We start from the raw sequence: 22642 nt of genomic DNA on the forward strand, positions 1-22642 counted from the left end.
CCTTACTAAAGCGGATAGACTACCTGTGTTTTACAACGTCAAGTCTTTTGAAAATCCTGTTTGACCTTGAAAACAGAATGAAGTGCAGGAAAGAAAGATTGAAATAAATTCTGAGCATTACTGAAATACTAGACGCATACAGACAGTAGGAGCTGAATCAATTCAGACTGAGGCAGATTTTTTTATAATACACTTATACAAAATGTTGTACATTACATAACATTTATATAAACATATAAAATTTCCATATTGAAAAAAAATCATAAGAAGAAATGTGAGAGAGTTTGTATGAAAATTGAACATTAAGAACAAAAAGGTTTTTCAGCTCCATATCTCTGTGGGGTTTTTATTACTAATGGTATTAGTGGATTAGTGCTCAATAATGCTACCTAGAGGCCGGTGATATAGGCTATCACACACTCCAGATCTTTAGTATAGCATAGCTTATTTGGTCTGGTGTGCAATTGATGTTGATGCAAAGCCTTGCAAAAAATCATGGCCAGCCAGAATCCTAGTCTAGATGATTGTTGGTTTTATTACTCGCTTAAATAATCACATTTGTGGCTCTGAAATGTATCAAATCAATTATGAAGCTAAAAGCAATCTGAAATTCAGATCAGCTTTTTAAATAGAAATAAATACTTATCCAACTGTCAATCCTGTCTAAGTTAAGTAGAAAATATTAAGTTTCTATTAAGTTATATTCATCTTTTCCCTCCATTATAGTTCTAAACTGTTATTTTATTTATTTATTTAATTAATTACTCATCTTGTTTTTTATAATTCTTTTATTAGTTTATTTATTTTAATCTAATATTAATTAATTATTTATATTAATAAAAAAAATATATTTTTTTTTCTATTTTTTTTCTTTTCTTTAAACATTTCCACGGACCCCCTAGCCGTTCCTTGGGGTCCCTTGCACTATTAAAACATCTTGCAAGTTTCAACTCTCAAAACATCCTCTTCATTATAAACAAAGCATTTTTTTAAAGGGGTCATATAATGGTACATGCACTTTTACAAGTTGATTGTACTGAAATGTGTGTTGGCAGTGCCTGTACACAACCATCATAAAATGATAAAAATCCATCCAGTGTTTTTTTTTTAATCTCCTTATATGTTTTCCCCTGTCTCAAATCAAGCCGTTCGACCGTGTGACGTCACACGGTCGGACGCCCCTCCCACGATTGTTGATTGACAGCAGCGTTTCAACACAGACCCGCCCTTGCTCGTGAGCGAGCTGTCAATCATAGTCCGCACGTCATTGTTGATACGCTGGAGCACTGTCTATGAGCAGAATGGCGTCTAAGCGATTGTGGTGTTCTGTTCTTGGGTGTAATAATGAACACAGCAGTCATATTGATGTTCCTAAATCCGAACCGCTGAAGACGCAGTAGCTGAGTTTTGTTTTCGAAGGGAATATTCCCCACGATCAACGTCAATGCTTTCATGTTTGCGCGAATCATTTCTCACACAGGACTGCTTTACAGACGAGGGTCAGTAAGTTATAAAGCTGGTTTTGCTAAGAAGCTGCTCCTGAAAAAAGGATCGGCACCAACTATTCGTGTTCCTGCTGCACCTCCAGAAGAACTGAGTGTAACGTTTTAGTAACATTTATATTAATATTTATATTAATCTTTGCAAATCGCTAGCACGCTTCACGATTATTTTACGCTTCACGTTTTCTATGTACGACGTTCTCAATATAATTCATAATCCCACGTTTATAATGAACAAAGCTGTTATGGTTATTGTGTTATTGTGTTACAAACGGTGTACGCACAGAGCAGAGGGGCGGGGTGAGCAAAGCTCATTATCATTTAAAGACACATGGACTTAAACTGCGTGCTGAAAACAGAGCTGTTTTTGACCAAATGAGTGTTTTCTTACAATACTAATGAGAATTTTTAATTAAAGTATATTACAAACTTTTAATTTAGACCCTAAAGAATCATATTAGCTTCTACAAAAGTGGCATTATATGACCCCTTTAATCAAGCTCCAAAAACAGCTTGTTTAGATATTGTGGGATTTGTTATGTCACATGGACAAATACCTTTGCATATGACTACCTCTGAGCTAGACATCGACGAATATATATATATATATATATATATATATATATATATATATATATATATATATATATATATATACATCACTGCGTATCCCTTGCCCACTGGCATTCAGGTGCTTAACAGCTGACATTTGCCTGCACTGGATGTGAGCGTGGCGTTGTGTCAAAAGCAAATAGAAACCATTATAATCACTGACGCTGTCTACACTGGATACAGTATACAGATGCACGTTCAGTTTCTGATATAATCCACGCACTTGAGTCTGTCTACAACGGGACAAATAGATGAGTGAACGAATGTTTGCGTTGACACAGCCTGTTTAAACAGCTCGTTTGTGTCTCTGTACTGACCCAGCATCGGAAACAAGGGATCCCGGATCACATCCGGTGATTATATGTTTGTTGGGAACATCAAGAAGCAGCCAACTCTACTGGATCTGACAGCAGAATAAAAGCATATAAACCGCAAGTAAATGATTTCATGATGCTTTGCCTGTAAATGGATAATGTTACATTTTTAAATACCTACACCACTCACGTGTAATAGCAACTATATATATTTTATATTTTAAAAACAAGGAACAATAATATAATGAAAAAAATCCATCTCATGACCCCTTTTAACATTATATATTTGTGTCCTCAATGCTTAAGCAAAAGCTTTGATACTATTTGGTGCAGTGATTTTACATCCTGCACTGTGTCAGGGTTTTACAGAGGATGCAGACAAGATGGTAAGGTTAATAGTTTATTTTCAGGGAGTGTGGAGATGCAGACAGATGGTGAGTAACAGAAACACAGAATAACAGTGGATGCTTAGCTGGTTGGTAATGTCCTTGTCTTTCTTTCTCTTTGCAGATGATGTCAGGCTGAAGGCAGAACAGGATGGCAGGCAGGACGGATTGGAGAGGATGAAATGACAGGTAGGAATCCAGGTAAGTGTTCGGAAGTCTGTGGGTCATGTTAAGGTGAACATCGACGAGACCAGACAAGGAGTGAAGGGAGAGTGCTGAATATAAAGGGTGGTTAATGAGGGAGTGCAGGTGATGATGATTGGTGATTGGGTGAGTGAGTGCAGGTGTGCGCCATGGAGGATTCTGGGGAATGAAGTGCACACACAGATGAAGGCTGAAGAACGTGACCGTGACATTACTCCCCCCTCCCGTAAGGCGTGTCCCGCGCCGAAGAAGGCAGCATACGGGAGGGAGGGTGGGCATCCTGGAGTCCGTGACGGGAAGGTGGAGCAGGTTCAGGAGTACGGACTCCAGGATGGTGGCAGGACAGACAGAGGAGGTGATCAGGACGGTGCAGACTGAGCAGGGAACCAAGGTGAAGCAGACTGATCAGGGGACCATGGTGATACAGGCTGAGCAGGGGACCATGGCGGTAAGGACCTTTCGGGTGGCCATGGCGGTGCGGACCCTTCGGGTGGCCATGGCGGAGAGGACCCTTCGGGTGGCCATGGCGGAGAGGACCCTTCGGGTGGCCACGGCGGAGAGGACCCTTCGGGTGGCCACGGCGGTGAGGACCCTTCAGGTGGCCATGGCGGAGAAGACCCTTCGGGTGGCCATGGCGGAGAAGACCCTTCGGGTGGCCACGGCGGTGAGGACCCTTCAGGTGGCCATGGTGGAGAAGACCCTTCGGGTGGCCATGGCGGAGAAGACTGATAGCCCCCCCCCCAAAATTCCTTTGGGGAAATATCAGGCTTTAACACTGGACTGGAAGAGGCAGGGGGCGAAAGCGGCTCTGGGCTGGACAGGACCAGTGATGAAGGCGGCTCTGGACTGGACAGGACCAGCGGCGAAGAGGACTCTGAGCTGGACTGGACCAGCGGCGAAGAGGGCTGTGAGCTGGGCGGAACCAGCGGCGAAGAGGGCTGTGAGCTGAACGAAACCAGCGGCGAAGAGGGCTGTGAGCTGGGCGGAACCAGCGGCGAAGAGGGCTGTGAGCTGGGCAGCGATGAGGGCTGTGAGCTGGGCAGCGATGAGGGCTGTGAGCTGGGCAGCGATGAGGGCTGTGAGCTGGGCAGCGATGAGGGCTGTGAGCTGGGCAGCGATGAGGGCTGTGAGCTGGGCAGCGATGAGGGCTGTGAGCTGGGCAGCGATGAGGGCTGTGAGCTGGGCAGCGATGAGGGCTGTGAGCTGGGCAGCGATGAGGGCCGTGAGCTGGGCAGCGATGAGGGCCGTGAGCTGGGCAGCGATGAGGGCCGTGAGCTGGGCAGCGATGAGGGCCGTGAGCTGGGCAGCGATGAGGGCCGTGAGCTGGGCAGCGATGAGGGCCGTGAGCTGGGCAGCGATGAGGGCCGTGAGCTGGGCAGCGATGAGGGCCGTGAGCTGGGCAGCGATGAGGGCTCTGTGCTGGGCAGCGATGAGGGCTCTGTGCTGGGCAGCGATGAGGGCTCTGTGCTGGGCAGCGATGAGGGCTCTGTGCTGGGCAGCGATGAGGGCTCTGTGCTGGGCAGCGATGAGGGCTCTGTGCTGGGCAGCGATGAGGGCTCTGTGCTGGGCAGCGATGAGGGCTCTGTGCTGGGCAGCGATGAGGGCTCTGTGCTGGGCAGCGATGAGGGCTCTGTGCTGGGCAGCGATGAGGGCTCTGTGCTGGGCAGCGATGAGGGCTCTGTGCTGGGCAGCGATGAGGGCTCTGTGCTGGGCAGCGATGAGGGCTCTGTGCTGGGCAGCGATGAGGGCTCTGTGCTGGGCAGCGATGAGGGCTCTGTGCTGGGCAGCGATGAGGGCTCTGTGCTGGGCAGCGATGAGGGCTCTGTGCTGGGCAGCGATGAGGGCTCTGTGCTGGGCAGCGATGAGGGCTCTGTGCTGGGCAGCGATGAGGGCTCTGTGCTGGGCAGGACCAGCTGTGAGGAGGGCATTGAGCTGGACTGGACCAGCTGTGAGGAGGGCGTTGAGCTGGACAGGACCAGCTGTGAAGAGGGCGTTGAGCTGAATGGGACCAACAGTGAAGGCTCTGTGCAGGGCAGGACCAGCAGTGAAGGCTTGGTGCTGGGCAGGACCAGCGGTGTAGACTTTGGGCTGGGCAGGACCAGCGGCGAAGAGGGCTCAGTGCTGGACTGGACCAGCGGCGAAGAAGGCTCTGTGCTGGACGGGACCAGCGGCGAAGAGGGCTCTGTGCTGGACGGGACCAGCGGCGAAGAGGGCTCTGTGCTGGACGGGACCAGCGGCGAAGAGGGCTCTGTGCTGGACGGGACCAGCGGCGAAGAGGGCTCTGTGCTGGACGGGACCAGCGGCGAAGAGGGCTCTGTGCTGGACGGGACCAGCGGCGAAGAGGGCTCTGTGCTGGACGGGACCAGCGGCGAAGAGGGCTCTGTGCTGGACGGGACCAGCGGCGAGGGCTCTGTGCTGGACGGGACCAGCGATGAGGGCTTTGAGCTGGACGGGACCAGCGATGAGGGCTTTGAGCTGGACGGGACCAGCGATGAGGGCTTTGAGCTGGACGGGACCAGCGATGAGGGCTTTGAGCTGGACGGGACCAGCGATGAGGGCTTTGAGCTGGACGGGACCAGCGATGAGGGCTTTGAGCTGGACGGGACCAGCGATGATGAGGGCTTTGAGCTGGACGGGACCAGCGATGAGGGCTTTGAGCTGGACGGAACCAGCGATGAGGGCTTTGAGCTGGACGGAACCAGCGATGAGGGCTTTGAGCTGGACGGAACCAGCGATGAGGGCTTTGAGCTGGACGGAACCAGCGATGAGGGCTTTGAGCTGGACGGGACCAGCGATGAGGGCTTTGAGCTGGACGGGACCAGCGATGAAGAGGGATTTGAGCTGGACGGAACCAGCGATGAAGAGGGATTTGAAAACTCTGGCTCTGGCTCGGGGAGAATGACGCTCACAGGCTCTGGCGGGCAGGCGACTGGCCCTGGCGGGCAGGCGACTGGCCCTGGCTCTGGCGGGCAGGCGACTGGCTCTGGCGGGCAGGCGACTGGCTCTGGCTCTGGCGGGCAGGCGACTGGCTCTGGCTCTGGCGGGCAGGCGACTGGCTCTGGCTCTGGCGGGCAGGCGACTGGCTCTGGCTCTGGCGGGCAGGCGACTGGCTCTGGCTCTGGCGGGCAGGCGACTGGCTCTGGCTCTGGCGGGCAGGCGACTGGCTCTGGCTCTGGCGGGCAGGCGACTGGCTCTGGCTCTGGCGGGCAGGCGACTGGCTCTGGCTCTGGCGGGCAGGCGACTGGCTCTGGCTCTGGCGGGCAGGCGACTGGCTCTGGCTCTGGCGGGCAGGCGCTCATAGACTCAGGGGCGGCGGGCACGAAGCCTACTGCCTTGGTCTCGGCAGCTCTGGCGTGAAGTGCGGGCTCGGCTGGACCGGCGCGAAGCGCGGGCCCGCTAGTGCTGGTGACTGAATTCCGGATGATGATGGCTGGAGATGGTGGTTGAGTGGCGATGTCCTCAACCTCACCTACGGTGAACCTTGAGCCACTCAACCACAACACATGATCTAGATACTGGGCAAATGAGCCTGGGATTGCCTCCGCTGGAGCTTGCTGGTACAGATGGTTATCCAGTCCGCCCCAAAATACTGTTTTTAGGACATCATCTGTCCAGCTTACCCCAACAGAAAGCTCCAGAAAGCCGGCGACATATTCCTCGATTGAGCACCCATCTTGAAAACAATGAATCAGATGATCAGCTGGGGTTAGGGTGAAGTGAGCAACTTCCATGCTTCGTGGGGTCTGGTCTTCTGTCAGGGTTTTACAGAGGATGCAGACAAGATGGTAAGGTTAATAGTTTATTTTCAGGGAGTGTGGAGATGCAGACAGATGGTGAGTAACAGAAACACAGAATAACAGTGGATGCTTAGCTGGTTGGTAATGTCCTTGTCTTTCTTTCTCTTTGCAGATGATGTCAGGCTGAAGGCAGAACAGGATGGCAGGCAGGACGGATTGGAGAGGATGAAATGACAGGTAGGAATCCAGGTAAGTGTTCGGAAGTCTGTGGGTCATGTTAAGGTGAACATCGACGAGACCAGACAAGGAGTGAAGGGAGAGTGCTGAATATAAAGGGTGGTTAATGAGGGAGTGCAGGTGATGATGATTGGTGATTGGGTGAGTGAGTGCAGGTGTGCGCCATGGAGGATTCTGGGGAATGAAGTGCACACACAGATGAAGGCTGAAGAACGTGACCGTGACACACTGCTGTTATGTATAGCAATTATTTGACCTTAAAAAGCCTGCCTAGGAATAACCTGCACTTCCTCCGTGGGTAAGTGTGTGTATGCTTGGTGCTGTGATCTGATTTCAAGCTGAAGAGCTGAATCACTTCACCCTGAAAGACCCCATGGGAGTCCCTGTCTGGATCACGCTCAAGCATCATGGGAAGATGACTCATACTAACACATTACATCGCAGAGGTGCACATTACATTAAGACATGCCACAATTAAAACCCAGCACCCGTATACACGCACAAATACATACAATATGGCTTATATGCTCACTTTGTTATTTCTTGAGTAACCGACAATGTGCCTCCCTCCCGATCTTCTCACACACAGAGACTATTCAAGAGGAATGTCCGCCCGCCTCCCACCCACACTACATCACACACACCCATGCGTGCATGTGTTGGACAATCAGTAGGAGGTGTGTGTGGGTGTGAAACAAGCAGCAGACTGCAGGAGCCATGGAGTGGCTGTGGGCAGAATAACCACTGGACTGCAGGAAAATCTTAATGACAGTTCTGAATGACATATAATGCCAGTTGAACATGCACACACTAATTTATGCTGCTTCATTTGAAAGAAATTTTGCATGTGGTGTGTTATGTTAGTAGTATTGATAATATTCCATATGCATAAATACCCAATATATAGAGATCATTAGCTAGCATAGTCTTTCTCACAATGCAGTGGGTCTCTTGTTTGTTGTAGCAGGCAGCATACAGTATAGTCTAATATGCAGCATATGGTTCAAACACTGCAGATTTATGAGCTATCGCCATTGTGAGCATTCCTTGTGTACTGAGACACTCCTCAAGTTGCAATAAGAAAAGTGTAGCCAACTGACAAATTAGTCCGTAATGGGTGTAGTAGGCAATATACTATATAGGCAGTATAAAATGTATTATTATCTATAATTTTGAATGTTTTGACAGGAGAGTACCTGTATATTGCATACTGCACAATATAGCCTATGAGAATAGTGTTGTCTCATGACCTTACTGTTGCATTATCAAGTTATCAATCCTGACACTGTAAAAAGTGAATAGTTGGATCAACTTAAAAAAATTACTTCAATTGGTAACACCTAAATAAATTAAGTTTTCTCAACTTAAATTATCGTGAAAAACGTGATAATTTAAGTTGAGAAAACTTAATTTATTTAGGTGTTACCAATTGAAGTAATTGTTTTAAGTTGATCCAACTATTCACTTTTTACAGTGTACAGTAAATGTGACTATTTTGCATTTTGGATCCAATCTTGTAAAAAAAAAATCCAATCAAATAACAAGTCATGAACATGGTTGGGTTGTAACAGTAGGCTATTTGAACCTTGTTTAGTTTTTTTAAGGACCTATAATCAGATTAGTTTACTTTATAAAATGTTGTGAGAATACTTTTTTAATACTTCTCTCGTTATTGACCAGAAAATAAGGCAGCTGTAAAAGTTAAAAATTATTCTGCAGAAACGCACCCCTTCCTCTCCCTTCCTAGAAGATCTCACGCATGTGCATTGTTACTCAGTCAGCATCTCCTTGCTTGAATCTACAGTGTCATGGTGAAAGAATACTTTACCCAATTTGTGAGCTTTCAATCTGAATTGATTGTGATGGGATAACACAACCACGTACCAAATTACAATGGTAACACTCTTTCTGTTCATTTGTTCCAGAGGGCTGCATGCAAACGCACAAACAAATACAGCACACTGATCAAATGATAGATGTGAAGCTTTGAAGGGCTTTGGTGATTGTGCTTAGTATGTAAAATGAGACTAAATCAATTTGATTCTTCGAACCTCGTGTGTGTGTGTGTGTGTGTGTGTGTGTGTGTGTGTGTGTGTGTGTGTGTGTGTGTGTGTGTGTGTGTGTGTGTGCGCGCGCGCGAGTGCATGTTTTTCTCTATTTCAATTTCAATTAAAAATATTTATTGGCATAAGAAGTGTAGCAATAACAATACAATCATTTTAGTGCTAAATAATAAATAAAATATGGTTAAAAAAACAGAATCCGATGGCGAGCACTCCAGCTGTTGCCAAATGTTCCCTCACCCCCATGAGGTGATGTTTCAGTTATGTCAGTTTCATTTTGTGTTCCAGGCTCCCCTGTTGAAAAAAATAATAATAAGAAGAAGAATTCTTAGGAGACACTGCGCTCACTAGCTATTATGTAATGGTGAGTTTACAGTTCTTTTTTCATTCTGGAAATATAACGTCAAGCTGAGCACATTGCATTGTGGGATTCAGTATTCAGTGCGTGGTGGGTTTGTATGCTGCACATTTCAGCAAATATAGTTGGACAATCCATGCACATACAGTACTCTGCACAGTATAAAACCCTTCAAACATAACATGCCTTTCTGAATATGTTATTTCAGCTAGAGAGGCCTTAGTTAGGAGGCAGAATGTAGGTTTGGAAAAGTAATGAGTTTCCTAAATCAAAAATATCCTCCAACATTTTGAGCCATCTTGTGCATTAAATAAATTTTGTATGCAAAACCCACAATACAGCTGCCTTTAAATATTATGCAAAACTAGAACTGGCAAAGTACCTTACAGCCCATTTGAATACATTAACGTAGATTAAAATGAAACAGCACAGTTTCTCTTAGAGAGTAAGATTGTGAGCGCAAATATGCATTTCTTGTGCCATCAGGAAGTTTTTCAGTGTCCTCACTCTGTCTGTATGCCAGGTGTGAATTCATTTGCATCTGCGTTGCATAATTTGTCTTTTCTTAGCAGCCATCTTGAGAAAAATAACCAGCAAACACTTGAAAAAACAAACAAAAAAAAAAACAGATTGGATCATGCCCTGTTAGATGTCAACAGCCAAATGAACGCATGCATCAATAAAGTTGTTTACTCAAGAGAAGTAGAGCGACGAGGAAGTGTTCCAGAGGATCGCAATAAAACTGGTTAATTATAATCAGACATTTTCCAAATTCCAAACTGCATGACAAAAATTGTAGTTAGTACTGTAATCTAGATTGCATTTTAGGTAATGTATTCGGACTACTTTTTGAATACTTTTTAGATTACTTTTGACCTAACTCGGTAATCACATTGATTTGAATAGGATAATCCTGTAACATTGATATGAAAAGGGGAAAGCAAATATATTCCATTATTTGTTTTCAGCAACATGAAGTGCATTAAGCGTTACAATACGTCAGGGTTTCACAGACTGGGGTGTGTGATGGAACTGCATGAGTTTAATGAAAAGATACTAAGTAATTAAATCATCAAAATTAAAAAATAAATAATAATAATAAAAATTAAAATAAAAAAATCTAAATAAAACATTTATTAAAAAATGTAAAAAGTATTTGTTTACATGCATGTCATGTGACATTAACAGACAGAGAACCGTGAACTTCATTTTAATATTATTTGTTATCATTGTTGACATTCCACAAACCTACAAGACCTTGTGAACGTATATAAGCAGTAGACTCTTATAGAAAGTAGACTTTAAATATAAAAAATAAGTAGAATAAATTAATTATGAATAATTTACTGTTATTGGGAGAATAACATGCAATTGATCAATGAAAAAGTAACTGTAGTCTGATTACAAATATTTTAAAATGTAATATAATCTTTTTTTTTTTTTACAAGTACTTAATCTTTGGAATCTGATTAACTAATCTGATTAACTAATCCAGATTACATGTAATCAGTTACTAACCAGCACTGACAAATTAACGCCAGAAAAGGCCTGTAATTGTCATATTGTTGTTTGTTTTATAGGGAAAGTGGTGTAGAATTCTTGGCGTTCTGAGATTTATCTGGATCTAGATTTGGCAAGTGTGCTGGCAAAACAGCGATTCTCATCTCTTACATTTTACATTGTCAAAATGAAGAACCTGATGTGTTCAGACATGCAAAAGACTGAACGGTATTTGGTTATTTTCTTGTAGCTTAAATTGGGAGGACGAAAGCCTCAGGGACTCTCTGTTATATTTATACTGCTGAGATTTTGAGAACCAATACACAGTCTGAAACTAGGTCAAGGGTCAATTTCAAATGAATATGATGCAAAATAAACATTGAATTAAAACATTATATATACACAGCCAAATTATTTCACTGGAATAAATATGTATATTATTCACCCATTTCCATAGCATTGGAATAATGAACGTCTATGCATAGATTGCAACAAAATGCAAGTTTAGACCTTTGTAATATTGTGTTGCTCATGAATCTTGAGTAGAGTCGAGAACAAAGGATTTTAAATTATGTATACCAGGTCAGGTCATCTCTCTGGACACAATGCCGCTATAACTCAGTAAAACTATTGTCAGGAGTTCAAGAGCTTCAAGGATATATTTCATAAGGCCACTCACTGCTCGGCCGCCTCTATGCTCTACAATAGAATGCAAATCAAATCATGCACTTGCTTTGCTTTTGAAGCGACTGCTCTTTTATGTAGCACTATCATCTACTCCATAGCCATATGTTCTGAATCATATATCGTCTCTGCGTTATTGCCTTATTGGACATGCATACTGAGATGCACTCTGTTTACAACATGCTGGATCTGAATAGGAGAAATTAATTATATATGGAGCCAAGACTGCATGGTGCTTTTGAAACACGTCTTATCAGGTTTGTACATTAAGTCAACTATTTTAAAATATATATTCTGCATTCACACACACACATCACCTAAACAATGCATCTATCACACAGACAGTAGGAGGCGCTAGAGTGCAGTCCAATGCCCTAATGAAAAAAAAAAACGAAAAAAAACAACAACAACAAAAAACACTTAAACCAGCATAATGGTTTGTTAGTTTTTGCTGGTTTATGGTGGTCTCCAAAACTCCCCAAACCCCATCTTAAAGTATCAAATTAGATCTGACTGAGAAAACCTAAAACCACTAACCATCTTAGGCTGGATTGTACACTGGATTAATTAGATAATGATCGAAGGGGTATTTTAGATATTATGGACATATTTGAAGAAAAAAAAGTTACATAAAATATATTTATTTATACATAAAAATGTGCAGATACCACCTTAAAATGCAATTTGCGTTTGTAACCTACTTGGTGAATGAAGCTTCCAGTCAAAAGTCTTGGATTCCGTTTTTCTTCACAATTTCCTAACGGTAAACTATTTTAAAGGCAGGGAAGGCAATTTATTCCAGACACATTTTTTGAAAGTCTCTTCACATCCTGATAGCAATCACTATGTTAAGTGGTCTAAATGTATTTTATGTATAGACTATATATTGTCTGTGGAAGGTGTAGGACCATGAAATGTTCGTCCAATCATCGCATTCGATGGTACGATGTTCTACCTGCCTACACCTCCACCCTGCTCGCGCAGACATCACAAGCCATCAGTGCGTTTCGTGCTATGCAGAGTTAGACAGACATCAGTCACAGAGCACCGCAAACAAACAGCAGCCCCCTTATACAGTTCCTCCCGAACCAAAAAAGTAGCTTATGCTGCATTCACACCATAACTAGCCAACTGTAATTTGCAAGAGATGGATATGTTCACATATTTTTCAAAAAACATTTGTAAGAAACAATATATAACATGTAAATTTCAACTTAAAGGGATAGTTCACCCCAAAATTTTGTCATCATTTACTCACCCTCATGTTGTTTTAAACCTGAATAAGTTTCTTTGTTCTGTTGAACACAAAAGAAGATATTTTGAAACATCATTTTTATTTCTGGTCCCCATTGACTTCCATAGTTTTTTTTTTTTTTTTGATTACCAACATTCTTTAGAATATATTTTTGGGTGAACTATCCCTTTAAGAGGGGAAATTGGATTTAAAATAGTTTTACTTACTAATGCTAGCGGAAAGCTGATCAAAACATTTTCAAGTTTGCAAGGAGAGAGTCTGCAATTTGGCAAACCAAAAAAAAAAAAAAAGAAAAAAAGAAAAAACAGATTTGCTCTCGGGACATTGAACAGCCTCTATGACAGTTTCATGAACCCCGCCCAGCAAACGGAGACAGGCGCAGTGTTCGCAGAACACCATTGGCCAAGAGAGCAGCTTTACCTGTAGGAAGGTGTGCCAACCAGACAGACACCAGGATGAACTTTTCTTTGCTCTGATCCACTTCAGGGATTTGAATTCATGCTCCTAAGATCATGGAGCCCGTAGCGTCTTGGAGCACCGAGAGAGTCACCGAGTGGCTCAAAGGTAACCGGGTGTGTTTTTGTTTATGTCTGTGTCTTTGTGTTTTTAGAGACCGACAGTTAGTTTCATGTAGGTCGACAGAAAGATATGGCCGAATAAAACAGGAACGACACAAATCCCCAAGGAACGGAAGGTGTTGGTGGAATGAGGAAGCGCTTTTTAGTTTGTTGATAACTCAGCTGGTGAATTCAATGGCGATTTAACAAACTTCAAAAACACTATGCTATAGTACTGATACGTCGATTATAATATGCAAAGCGATAAAATCTGCTGCTGTCATTCTCTGTGCGTGTCCAGACTGGCCCACATCGTTCTATATGCGCATGTCTCTATCACTGTCGCTCAGTTCTGATGTTCTGGGGTTTCACTTTAATACTCGAACTCTATACAATGTCCTTTCTTTTATACTTCACAATAGTGTTTGTGTCGCTGTGTGTTTAAAATATATTTATATTAGTATTATAGTGTTGGCTACTATACTGTAGTAGGCTATTGCGTAATACTAATGAACCATTATGGTTATTTTGTGCAGCAGTTGGTTGTAAATATTATGTATTCATTATGTATAATCCAACTATGAAGTGTAAAGTATAACATTGATTATGCACTGCTGGCCTTTTACTCTTTATTTCGTTTTTGCTTTATATTTCTATTGAGTTATTGTGTTTACAGTGGATTAATAATATGAATTAGGAAAACCTAAGCCTAATACTTCAATGAATGTTTCTGAAATTCAATTTTAGTATAGGCACATACCTTAAAGTATTTGGCAACTGAACGGTTTGACCAGTATTGCACAGAAGAAAAGATATTGAACACATATGATGCCAAATGTTGTCACAATTAGTCCAGGCATTAAACTGGCTATTATAGGCCTTTCAGCAAAATTTGAATAATAAGTATGAAACACAGCCTGTAAATACTGTAAACATTTTAGTTTGAAGGGCATAATTAACAATAATGATTTTAATTTAAGGGGTTTTTGAACAGGCCGGGTGATTGACAGCAGCATATTGAGATGTAGGCTAGGCCTTTTGACTTCCTAACTAGGCCTTATCTCTTCTATATGCTTGCAACAGTTTCACCCACTAACTTGGTTTCTTGAATCTCTATCTTATCTTCAAATAAGATCTTCACCCTATTTTTGTAATTCACCAGTTGTTTCACACATGCATAATATCAATTTTCCTTGCTTTTTTCCTAAAATAAAATGTTGTAAACAAATCGGCCTTTTGAGTTTGAAACAATATTAGTAAAACTATGTAAAATACAAGTATTCTAATGTGCACTTTACTAATGTTGTCTAGTTGTGTGTTTGTGTAGATGCTATTGAAGCCCTTATAACCTATTAGACTGTAACAGAAGCATAGAGTCCATTCTCTAACTTGTTTGTTTGTCTAAGTGTTTGACAAATGTTGGACATTAGGTTGTATCTTTTGATCATTTAGATCCTGTTTTGGAGCTATGGGATCTCTAAAGGCTGAATAAATATATCAAACCAAATATGATAACAAAGCCTTATATTCACTGTGGTTAGATTGCATTTTATATGGCATTTCATTAGATTTTTTTAAAACAAATCATGGTAAAATACTTTACATGTGTTATGAATCTAGATTAGAGAATAGTCTCATATGGTTATAAAATCTTTTGGCTGTGGATGTAGTTGCGTAAAAATCTTACGCAAAGGAATTTCCTTCAGGGCCTAAAATCTTTGTGTTTCACCAGCTTAGAGAAAAAAGCTTAAACCTTGAATGTTTTGAGTGATACACATCATGTGTATGAGTTTACAGGAGTAAAGCATGTGCAGACAAGAATCCATCTAGTAACTTCAGCTGGATCTTCACCTTGATCATTCCAAGCTAGTTAACAATAGAAACTTCTAAAGTGCTTTTCCCTAAAGTAAACACAGCAGGTGTGTGTGTTTTATAATGACTACAACAGCTGGCTGCACAGCTTTAGTGTGTATGACCCACATGCCTCCTGGGCACCTTCTTCATCCTCATTTCCTTCCATTGCAACAGTTACATGGAATTGTTTTCATATGTGTATATGTGGATTGTTCAGTGGGAGGTACTTGAGATTCTCATGATGTAGCCATTTCCTTTCATTCATAATGTGTTGGCATCTCACACTCTTTCTACTCACTACTCGTTTTTCTTTCAATATTTTTATTTGGATTTCTCCATTGTAATAGTGACGATTATATATTTTCTTTTTAACTTTATATATATTTTAAGAAGATGATTTTAATTTTTAGATGCATTCAGAAGTTTGGTGTTGGTAAGATTGTTTTTTAAGTTTTTTTTTTTTTTTTTTTTTAAAGAAGTCTCTTAGTCTGCTCACCAAGGCTGCATTTATTTGTTAACCCCCCCCCCCCCAGTAAAAAACGTAATATTGTGAAATATTAATACAAATTTAAAATAACTTTTCTATTTTAATATATTATAAAATGTAATTTATTCCTTATATGACAAAGCTTTATTCAAAAACTTTTCACCAGCCATTACTCCAGTTTTCAGTTACACAAATTATTTTAATATGCGTTTTTGTTACTTGTAAATAAGGTTTATTATTATTATTATTATTATCTATGTTAAAGTTTTTGTTGTAAGTTTTGCTGCTTAATATTTTTTTGTGGAAATTGTGAAATCTTTTCAGCATTTAGTTGAAATGGAAAGTCTTTGCTGTCACTGATCAATTTAATACATCCTTGCTGAATATATATATATATATATATATATATATATATATATATATATATATATATATATATATATATATATATGAAGAGTTCAGATGCAAAAGCCTCTAAGTGCCATCTGAAATTTTCTTATAGAATGATCATTTTTATCAAGCTTGTATATTTAAGTTCAGTAATTTCACTTAAATGACAATTAATAGGTAATCTTCATTGCCATTTAAGTGAAATGATTGAATTTATATATACGAGCTTGATAAAAATTATCATTCTAGAAGAAAAGTTCAGATGGCATTTAGAGGCTTTTGCATCTGAACTCTTCATACATATATATATATATATATATATATATATATATATATATATATATATATATATATATATATATATATATATATGTATATGTGTATATATATATATAAATCATACTGACCCTAGACTTTGTACTGGTAGTATATATAATATTTTTTGTTATTACATTTGTATCCAGTAACATTTGGTACTGTGATGAACTTCAATTCTAACTTGAACTATTGATGGACTTGAATTGTGATATGTCTGTGTGTCTGTTAGGTCTGGATGCTCCTCTGCAGCAGTACTCATTCTCTGAGTGGCAGCTCTCTGGCTCAGATCTGCTGCAACTTTCCTCTTCCAGGCTGGAGAAACTCGGAGTGCATAAAATCGGACATCAGGAGCTAATACTAGAGGCTGTGGAAAAACTCTGTGCTTTGGTAGGATTGTGTGTGTGTGTGTGTGTGTGGGTGTGTGTGTGTGTGTGTGTGTGTGTGTGTGTGTGTGTGTGTGTGTGTGTGTGTGTGTGTGTGTGTGTGTGTGTGTGTGTGTGTGTGTGTGTGGATCACATTAATCTTTGTGAAAACATCTAAAAATGCTCCTGGACTAAATAATACCTTAATTCACACTTCAGAATGCTTTTAGTGCTAAATTTAGTCTATTTATTATTAGCCCTTTGTTTAGAACAAAGGATGTGAATGGAGTATAAAGACGATAAAGTTTGGATTTTAGTGTAAGGTTTGTGAATGGGTGTAATTGTATTGTAATAATCCTTTTGTTATTTCATCTGATTTTAAGTATTTCTGTATGAGTTTTTGGTAGTGTATGTGTTAGTTAACGTGCGTGCGCTGCCCAATTTAGAGCCTTTGTTATGGAGGGGAAGAATGCTGTAGCTCTTCAATGAGTCACTATCATTTTTTAAACAGTTATAACATTAGTCTGAGACTGAACTGCTCTGTATACAATATCTCTCATTCATTCTCTCTCTCTCTCTACCCCCCCCCCCCTCTCTCGCTGTCTGTTAATTTCATTACATCTGTGAGAGTTGCTCACCCTGCTGACTTTAGACATTCATTTGTCAGAGCTGACAGAGGACATTCATTTTCAGAGCAAAAATGTGACCCTGGACCACAAAACCAGTCACAAAAATGAGAAATTTAGATTTATACACCATCTCAAAGCTGATTAAATAAGCTTTTCATTGATGTATGGTTTGTTAGGATAGGACAATATTTGGCCGAGATACAACTAACTGAAAATCTGGAATCTGAGGGTGCAAAAAACTCTAAACATTGAGAAAATCACTGTTAAAGTTGTCCATTTATGTTCGCGATTCTGCTGCATCCACTCGCAAAAATAAATTTGTTAGCCTATACATTTACGGTAGGAAATTTACTAAATATCTTCATGGAACATGATTTTTGATTAATATCCTAATGATTTTTGGCATGAAAGAAAAATCAATAATTTTGAGCAATATAATGTATTGTTGGCTATTGCCACAAATATACCCGTGCGACTTGTGACTGGTTTTGTGGTCCAGGGTCACAAATGTGTTTATTGCTAGCTCGCTGACTGAAGCTGACAGTGGATATGCTCCATGTGCTTAAATGTTTTGCCTGCTGGGAGGATTAATGTGGACCTGATGGTGCCAGGACTCCCTGCGTGTGTCGTAACAGTAAACGTCAGGCTCAACTGCTCCTGCTTTGCTATAGAGAGAATAGCTGGAGAATAACAGGAACTGTATTTTCCAGATGTAAGTTAGCAAACCTCAAATCTCAGCAGCAGTGCGATTCATAAATCCTCTCCCGTGGCTTAATGGGATAGTAAAATGTCCATCGTATGCACACTTCAGAATCACTTCAGGTCATCTGGGTACTTTTTGCCTACAGTTTTATGAGTCATATGAATTCAGACATACTTTTTTTGTCATACTGTTTTTTTTTTTTACCTACTATATAGTAGGGAAGTATGCAATTTCGGATGCAGCCCATGGGAGAGGATATGTGAATGGCAGTGAAGCGACGTAACTGACGTTGTAGGTCACATGATAATGACAACATGGCAAATGTAGGACGTCCAGATTACTTTCATACTATAAACAGTTGTGGTCAGAATTATTGGCACCCCTGATAAATATGATCAAAGATGGCTGTAAAAATAAATCTGCATTGATCTTTCTTTAAAAAAAACTCGCAAAAAATCTTTCCTTTCATTGAAGTAAAATAATTGAAAGTGGGGGAATCACATTATGAAACAACCCCTAGAATTTTTTATGAGTAAAATATCTCTAAAATATATTCCCATTAATATTACATTTTTTTAGCACACCAGGGTGACTAGGAAGATGAAATTGTCTAGCTATAACGTCTTGTTTCACAGGAATATAAATTCCTTGTTTCACAAAGGCCAAATTGCCTTAATCATCCATCACAATGACTAAAACCAGTTCTGATGTGCAGAAAAAGATTGTTGAGCTTCGCAAAAGAGAAAGTGGCTGTAAGAAAATAGCTAAAACTTTGAAAATTCACATTTCCACCATCAGGGCAATAATTAAAAAGTTCCAATCAGCTACAGATATTACGAATCTGCCTGGAAGAGGACGTGTGTCTATATCGTCCTAATGCACGGTGAGGAGGAAAGTTTGAGTGGCCAAAGAATCTCCAAGGATCACAGATGGAAAATTGCAGTGTTTATTTGAGTCTTGGGGTCAGAAAGCCTAAAAATAAAAAAAAATTAGAACAACCCCTACTAAATCCTCCTCTCTCATCCAAAAACAAACTCCTGCATATTCAATTGTCGGACAATACTGGATCTTGGTTCTGTGGTCAGATGAAACTAAAAAAAGAGATTTTTGGCAACAAACCCACCAGATGGGTTTGGTGCAAATAGAGATAAAAGGTACCCCGTGCCCACGGTTAAATATACTGCTGGATCTTTAATGTTGTGGACCTATTTTTCTGCCTGAGGTCCTGGCCTCCAGACTAGTTATGGTATCATGGATTCTAGAAAAATACCAACAGATCAAAACATGACCGCTTCTGCTAGAAATCTTACAATGGACAGTGGTTGAAACTTCCATCAGGACAACGATCCAAAACAAACATCAAAATCAACACAAAAATGTCTCACTGAACACAAAATCAAGCTTCTGTAATGGATGTCCAAGTTCACTGACCTGAACCCAATAGAAAATGAGTGGGGTGAACTGAAGAGAAGAAGCACCAACATGGAGCTGGGAATCTGAAGGATCTGGAGAGATTCTGTATGGAGGAACGGTCTCTGATCTCTTGTCAGGTGTTCTCCAAACTCATCAGGCATTATAGGAGAAGACTCAAAGCTGTTATCTTGGCAAAAGGAGGTTGCAAAAAGTATTTAATAAAAGGGTGCCAATAATTGTGGCCAACATGTTTTTGGAGAATAAACATTTATTTCACAATGTGATTACCCCCCCCACACACACACACACACACCCACACACACACACACACACACACACACACTTTCAATTATTTTACTTCAGTTTTTTAAATGAAAGACCAAAAGGATAAACAATGCAGATTGATTTTTACAGCCATCTTTGATCATATTTACCAGGGGTGCCAATAATTCTGACCACAACTGTAGAACACTTTTTTTAGTGCTTGCAATGTCAAAATGAGTACCTACTTAAAAGAGTATATGATTTGGACGCTGCCATATAAAATGTGCAGAGCAGTGTGGGGACTGGGGACCAGGATTGAAAACCACTGGAATATATAACACAGCACCTTCATAATTTGAATAAAAAAAACAAAAACACACCTGATGCGCATTCTTTATTCATCATATTGTTGAAGTAAAATTTGCTCCAAACAAAGTAACTTGAATGCATCTGACGTCATAATTACAACTTCCCAACTTGGAATGAAACGCACCATAAGAATGATGTTAAAAAAGTTCAGCTTTTAAAAACGGATCTCAAGACCCTGTTTTTTTTTTTTTATTCCACTTTAAACGCAAAAAAACACTTTCTGAACACGATGTGAATGGCACCTAACATGTTTCCCATGTCTGCACAGACATACAGTGTTGGGGGTGACAGTCTGCGCAGTTTGACGGAGAAGCTGCGTGCAGTGGCTCACACTCTGCAGATGAGCATACAGGGGCGCTGGCGTGTCAATACCATTGACGGACAGAGCGCCACCAAGCTCCCACATCAGGTACTGCAGGCGGTGGTGGACGTGATCACAGCATCCAATGGACTTGCATCTATGCTCAGCAGGTGAGAATCCGATGTTTACCGTGTTCGTATTTAGACCATGAGTTCGAGCATGGAGTAGTGTTGTGATATTTTGTTCATTCTCAGTCATAATGCGTATGTCTTTACAGGTATCAGTTTGCACAGCAGACCGGATACACAGCAAATGAGAAAGTCACCACTTTGTGTAAAGATCTGGATACCACAGTGCATAAGGTGAGTGTGATCATATTACAGTGCTTTAAAGGGAGTTTTCACCCGAAAATTAAAATTGTGCCATTGGTTGCTCCCCCTTAATGTTGTTACAAACCTGTATGACATTCCTTCTTGACACAAGCAATGAAACATTGCTTTTTCCATACAATGGTAGTGAGTGGGGCGGTAGCTGTCAAGCTCCAAAAAAAAAGAGGGGGGAAAGGCCATAAAATTGGTCCATATGACTTGTGTGCTATATTCCAAGTCTTCTGAAAGCATTCAATAACTTTTTGCAAGTAACATACTGAAATTTAGATATTATTAATTATTATTGTTATTAATTGAAAATATCTGAATGTGCGCTCAGGCAATACTGACTTAAAAATCAGTCTGAAGTGATTAAAGTCAAATAGAGGTTCTGGTCATTTTTAAGTCTGTCCATATCGCCTATTTGTGGTACTATTTGTGCAGCTTGCTAACCTAAATATTTTTGGAGATGCATTTTACATGTTGTCCAATGATTGCTTTGCTTGTTTGCTTCATGACTGATATTCAGAAAAATGCTGACAAACATATGTTTTTCATTATGTGTATTCACTGGAGAGAGAGAGAGGGAGGGAGAGAGAGATGGAGGGAGGGAGGGGGGAGGGGCATTCATAGACAGACTATGAGAACTGAAAGATCTTTTGGTCGTGTGTTATTCACCTGTGGTGAGCGTACAGAAGAAGAGGTCACATGATATTCACTCCACCAGAAGAGTATCTTTCATCTGGACATGGAATAACAGGTTTGTTGTATATCGACAATTTTATACTTCAGTAGGTTTTGATTGCTTATTTTCTTTCTCATTTTCTGCCATTCATCCATCTCATATACTTTTACCTAGAAAGTTTCACAAGTTTAACAGTCTTATAGTTTACTTAGGTGCACACAGAGCCACACGCACAGATATACTAATGATAAAACATGTTGACTTACTCACAGTGTCGTTGGAAATCAGATAGCATCTATTTCAAGATTTGTCATTCGAAAGGCATCTGAACCATTTGCTCCATGTTTCCTGCAGCTTTCTTGTTCGCTTTTAAGTTTCAAGGACTTTTCGGTGCTGTTTGTGTAATCACAGAGGAAAATAACAGAAAAGGGTTTGAATCATTGATGATGTGACTCAGTCTTCTACTCTGAAAGCTAACAGAATTTCTAAAGAGGGGAAGGAAAGTGTGGAAATGAGAAAGAAGCTAAGTGTGTGTGTATGGAGAAACAATGTGCAATGTGCACACTAAGTATGTTGACACTTGATGCTATCAACTACTTTCTGTCAGCTGTAGCAAACACACGTACACACAGTGTAAATCACTAGGTAGTTGTTTTCTCTCCCGCGATGTTTTGTCGCTGAGTTCGTTTTCATAAAGCTGATGGTATCGTTTCTAATTTAAGTGCATTGTTTGTATACTTCCTGTTTACGCTACAAACCAAATTCTGTGTTTATTATATGAGCAAATGCCTTTTTGTGCAGCAATCAGTAACTTTTGAATGTAAGAAAGGTAGCAGTAAAAGAAGAGTTAATGTACAAACTGAGGGCTGTTCTGGGTCACTGATCCTTACATGATCATTCTCACATTCAGTGGTGTCAAATGTTTTGACACCACCTGTGAAAATACAAATTTGATATACCGGTACTTCCGTTCAAAAGTTTGAACGGTAGTGCATACATAAATAATACTTTCATATATTTCATTATATATGCAATGTAAGTTGTAGAAAATGCAATATACATGACCCGATTTATGTTTGATTGCATAAGG

General features: G+C 40.8%; 1 protein-coding gene across 6 annotated transcripts in view; it reads left to right on the forward strand.

The window, feature by feature from the left end:
- Positions 1 to 13200: 13200 nt before the first annotated feature.
- The window catches only part of cnksr1 (connector enhancer of kinase suppressor of Ras 1), a 31252-nt gene continuing 21810 nt past the window's right edge, over positions 13201 to 22642 (forward strand). For 2 of the 6 annotated variants that reach the window (XM_081394168.1, XM_081394167.1), the window contains exons 1-4: positions 13221 to 13416; positions 16688 to 16845; positions 20467 to 20669; positions 20777 to 20861. In XM_081394168.1, the coding sequence (XP_081250294.1) occupies positions 13365 to 13416; positions 16688 to 16845; positions 20467 to 20669; positions 20777 to 20861 (498 nt within the window). In that variant the 5' untranslated portion in view covers positions 13221 to 13364. Of the gene's footprint in view, positions 13417 to 16687; positions 16846 to 17972; positions 18162 to 20466; positions 20670 to 20776; positions 20862 to 22642 lie in introns of those variants that run through there. The other 4 variants (XM_081394170.1, XM_081394169.1, XM_081394172.1 and 1 more) reach the window with 4 other exon arrangements.

The sequence above is a fragment of the Scardinius erythrophthalmus genome (assembly GCF_964197995.2).
Source record: "Scardinius erythrophthalmus genome assembly, chromosome: 19".
Classification (NCBI taxonomy): domain Eukaryota; kingdom Metazoa; phylum Chordata; class Actinopteri; order Cypriniformes; family Leuciscidae; genus Scardinius; species Scardinius erythrophthalmus.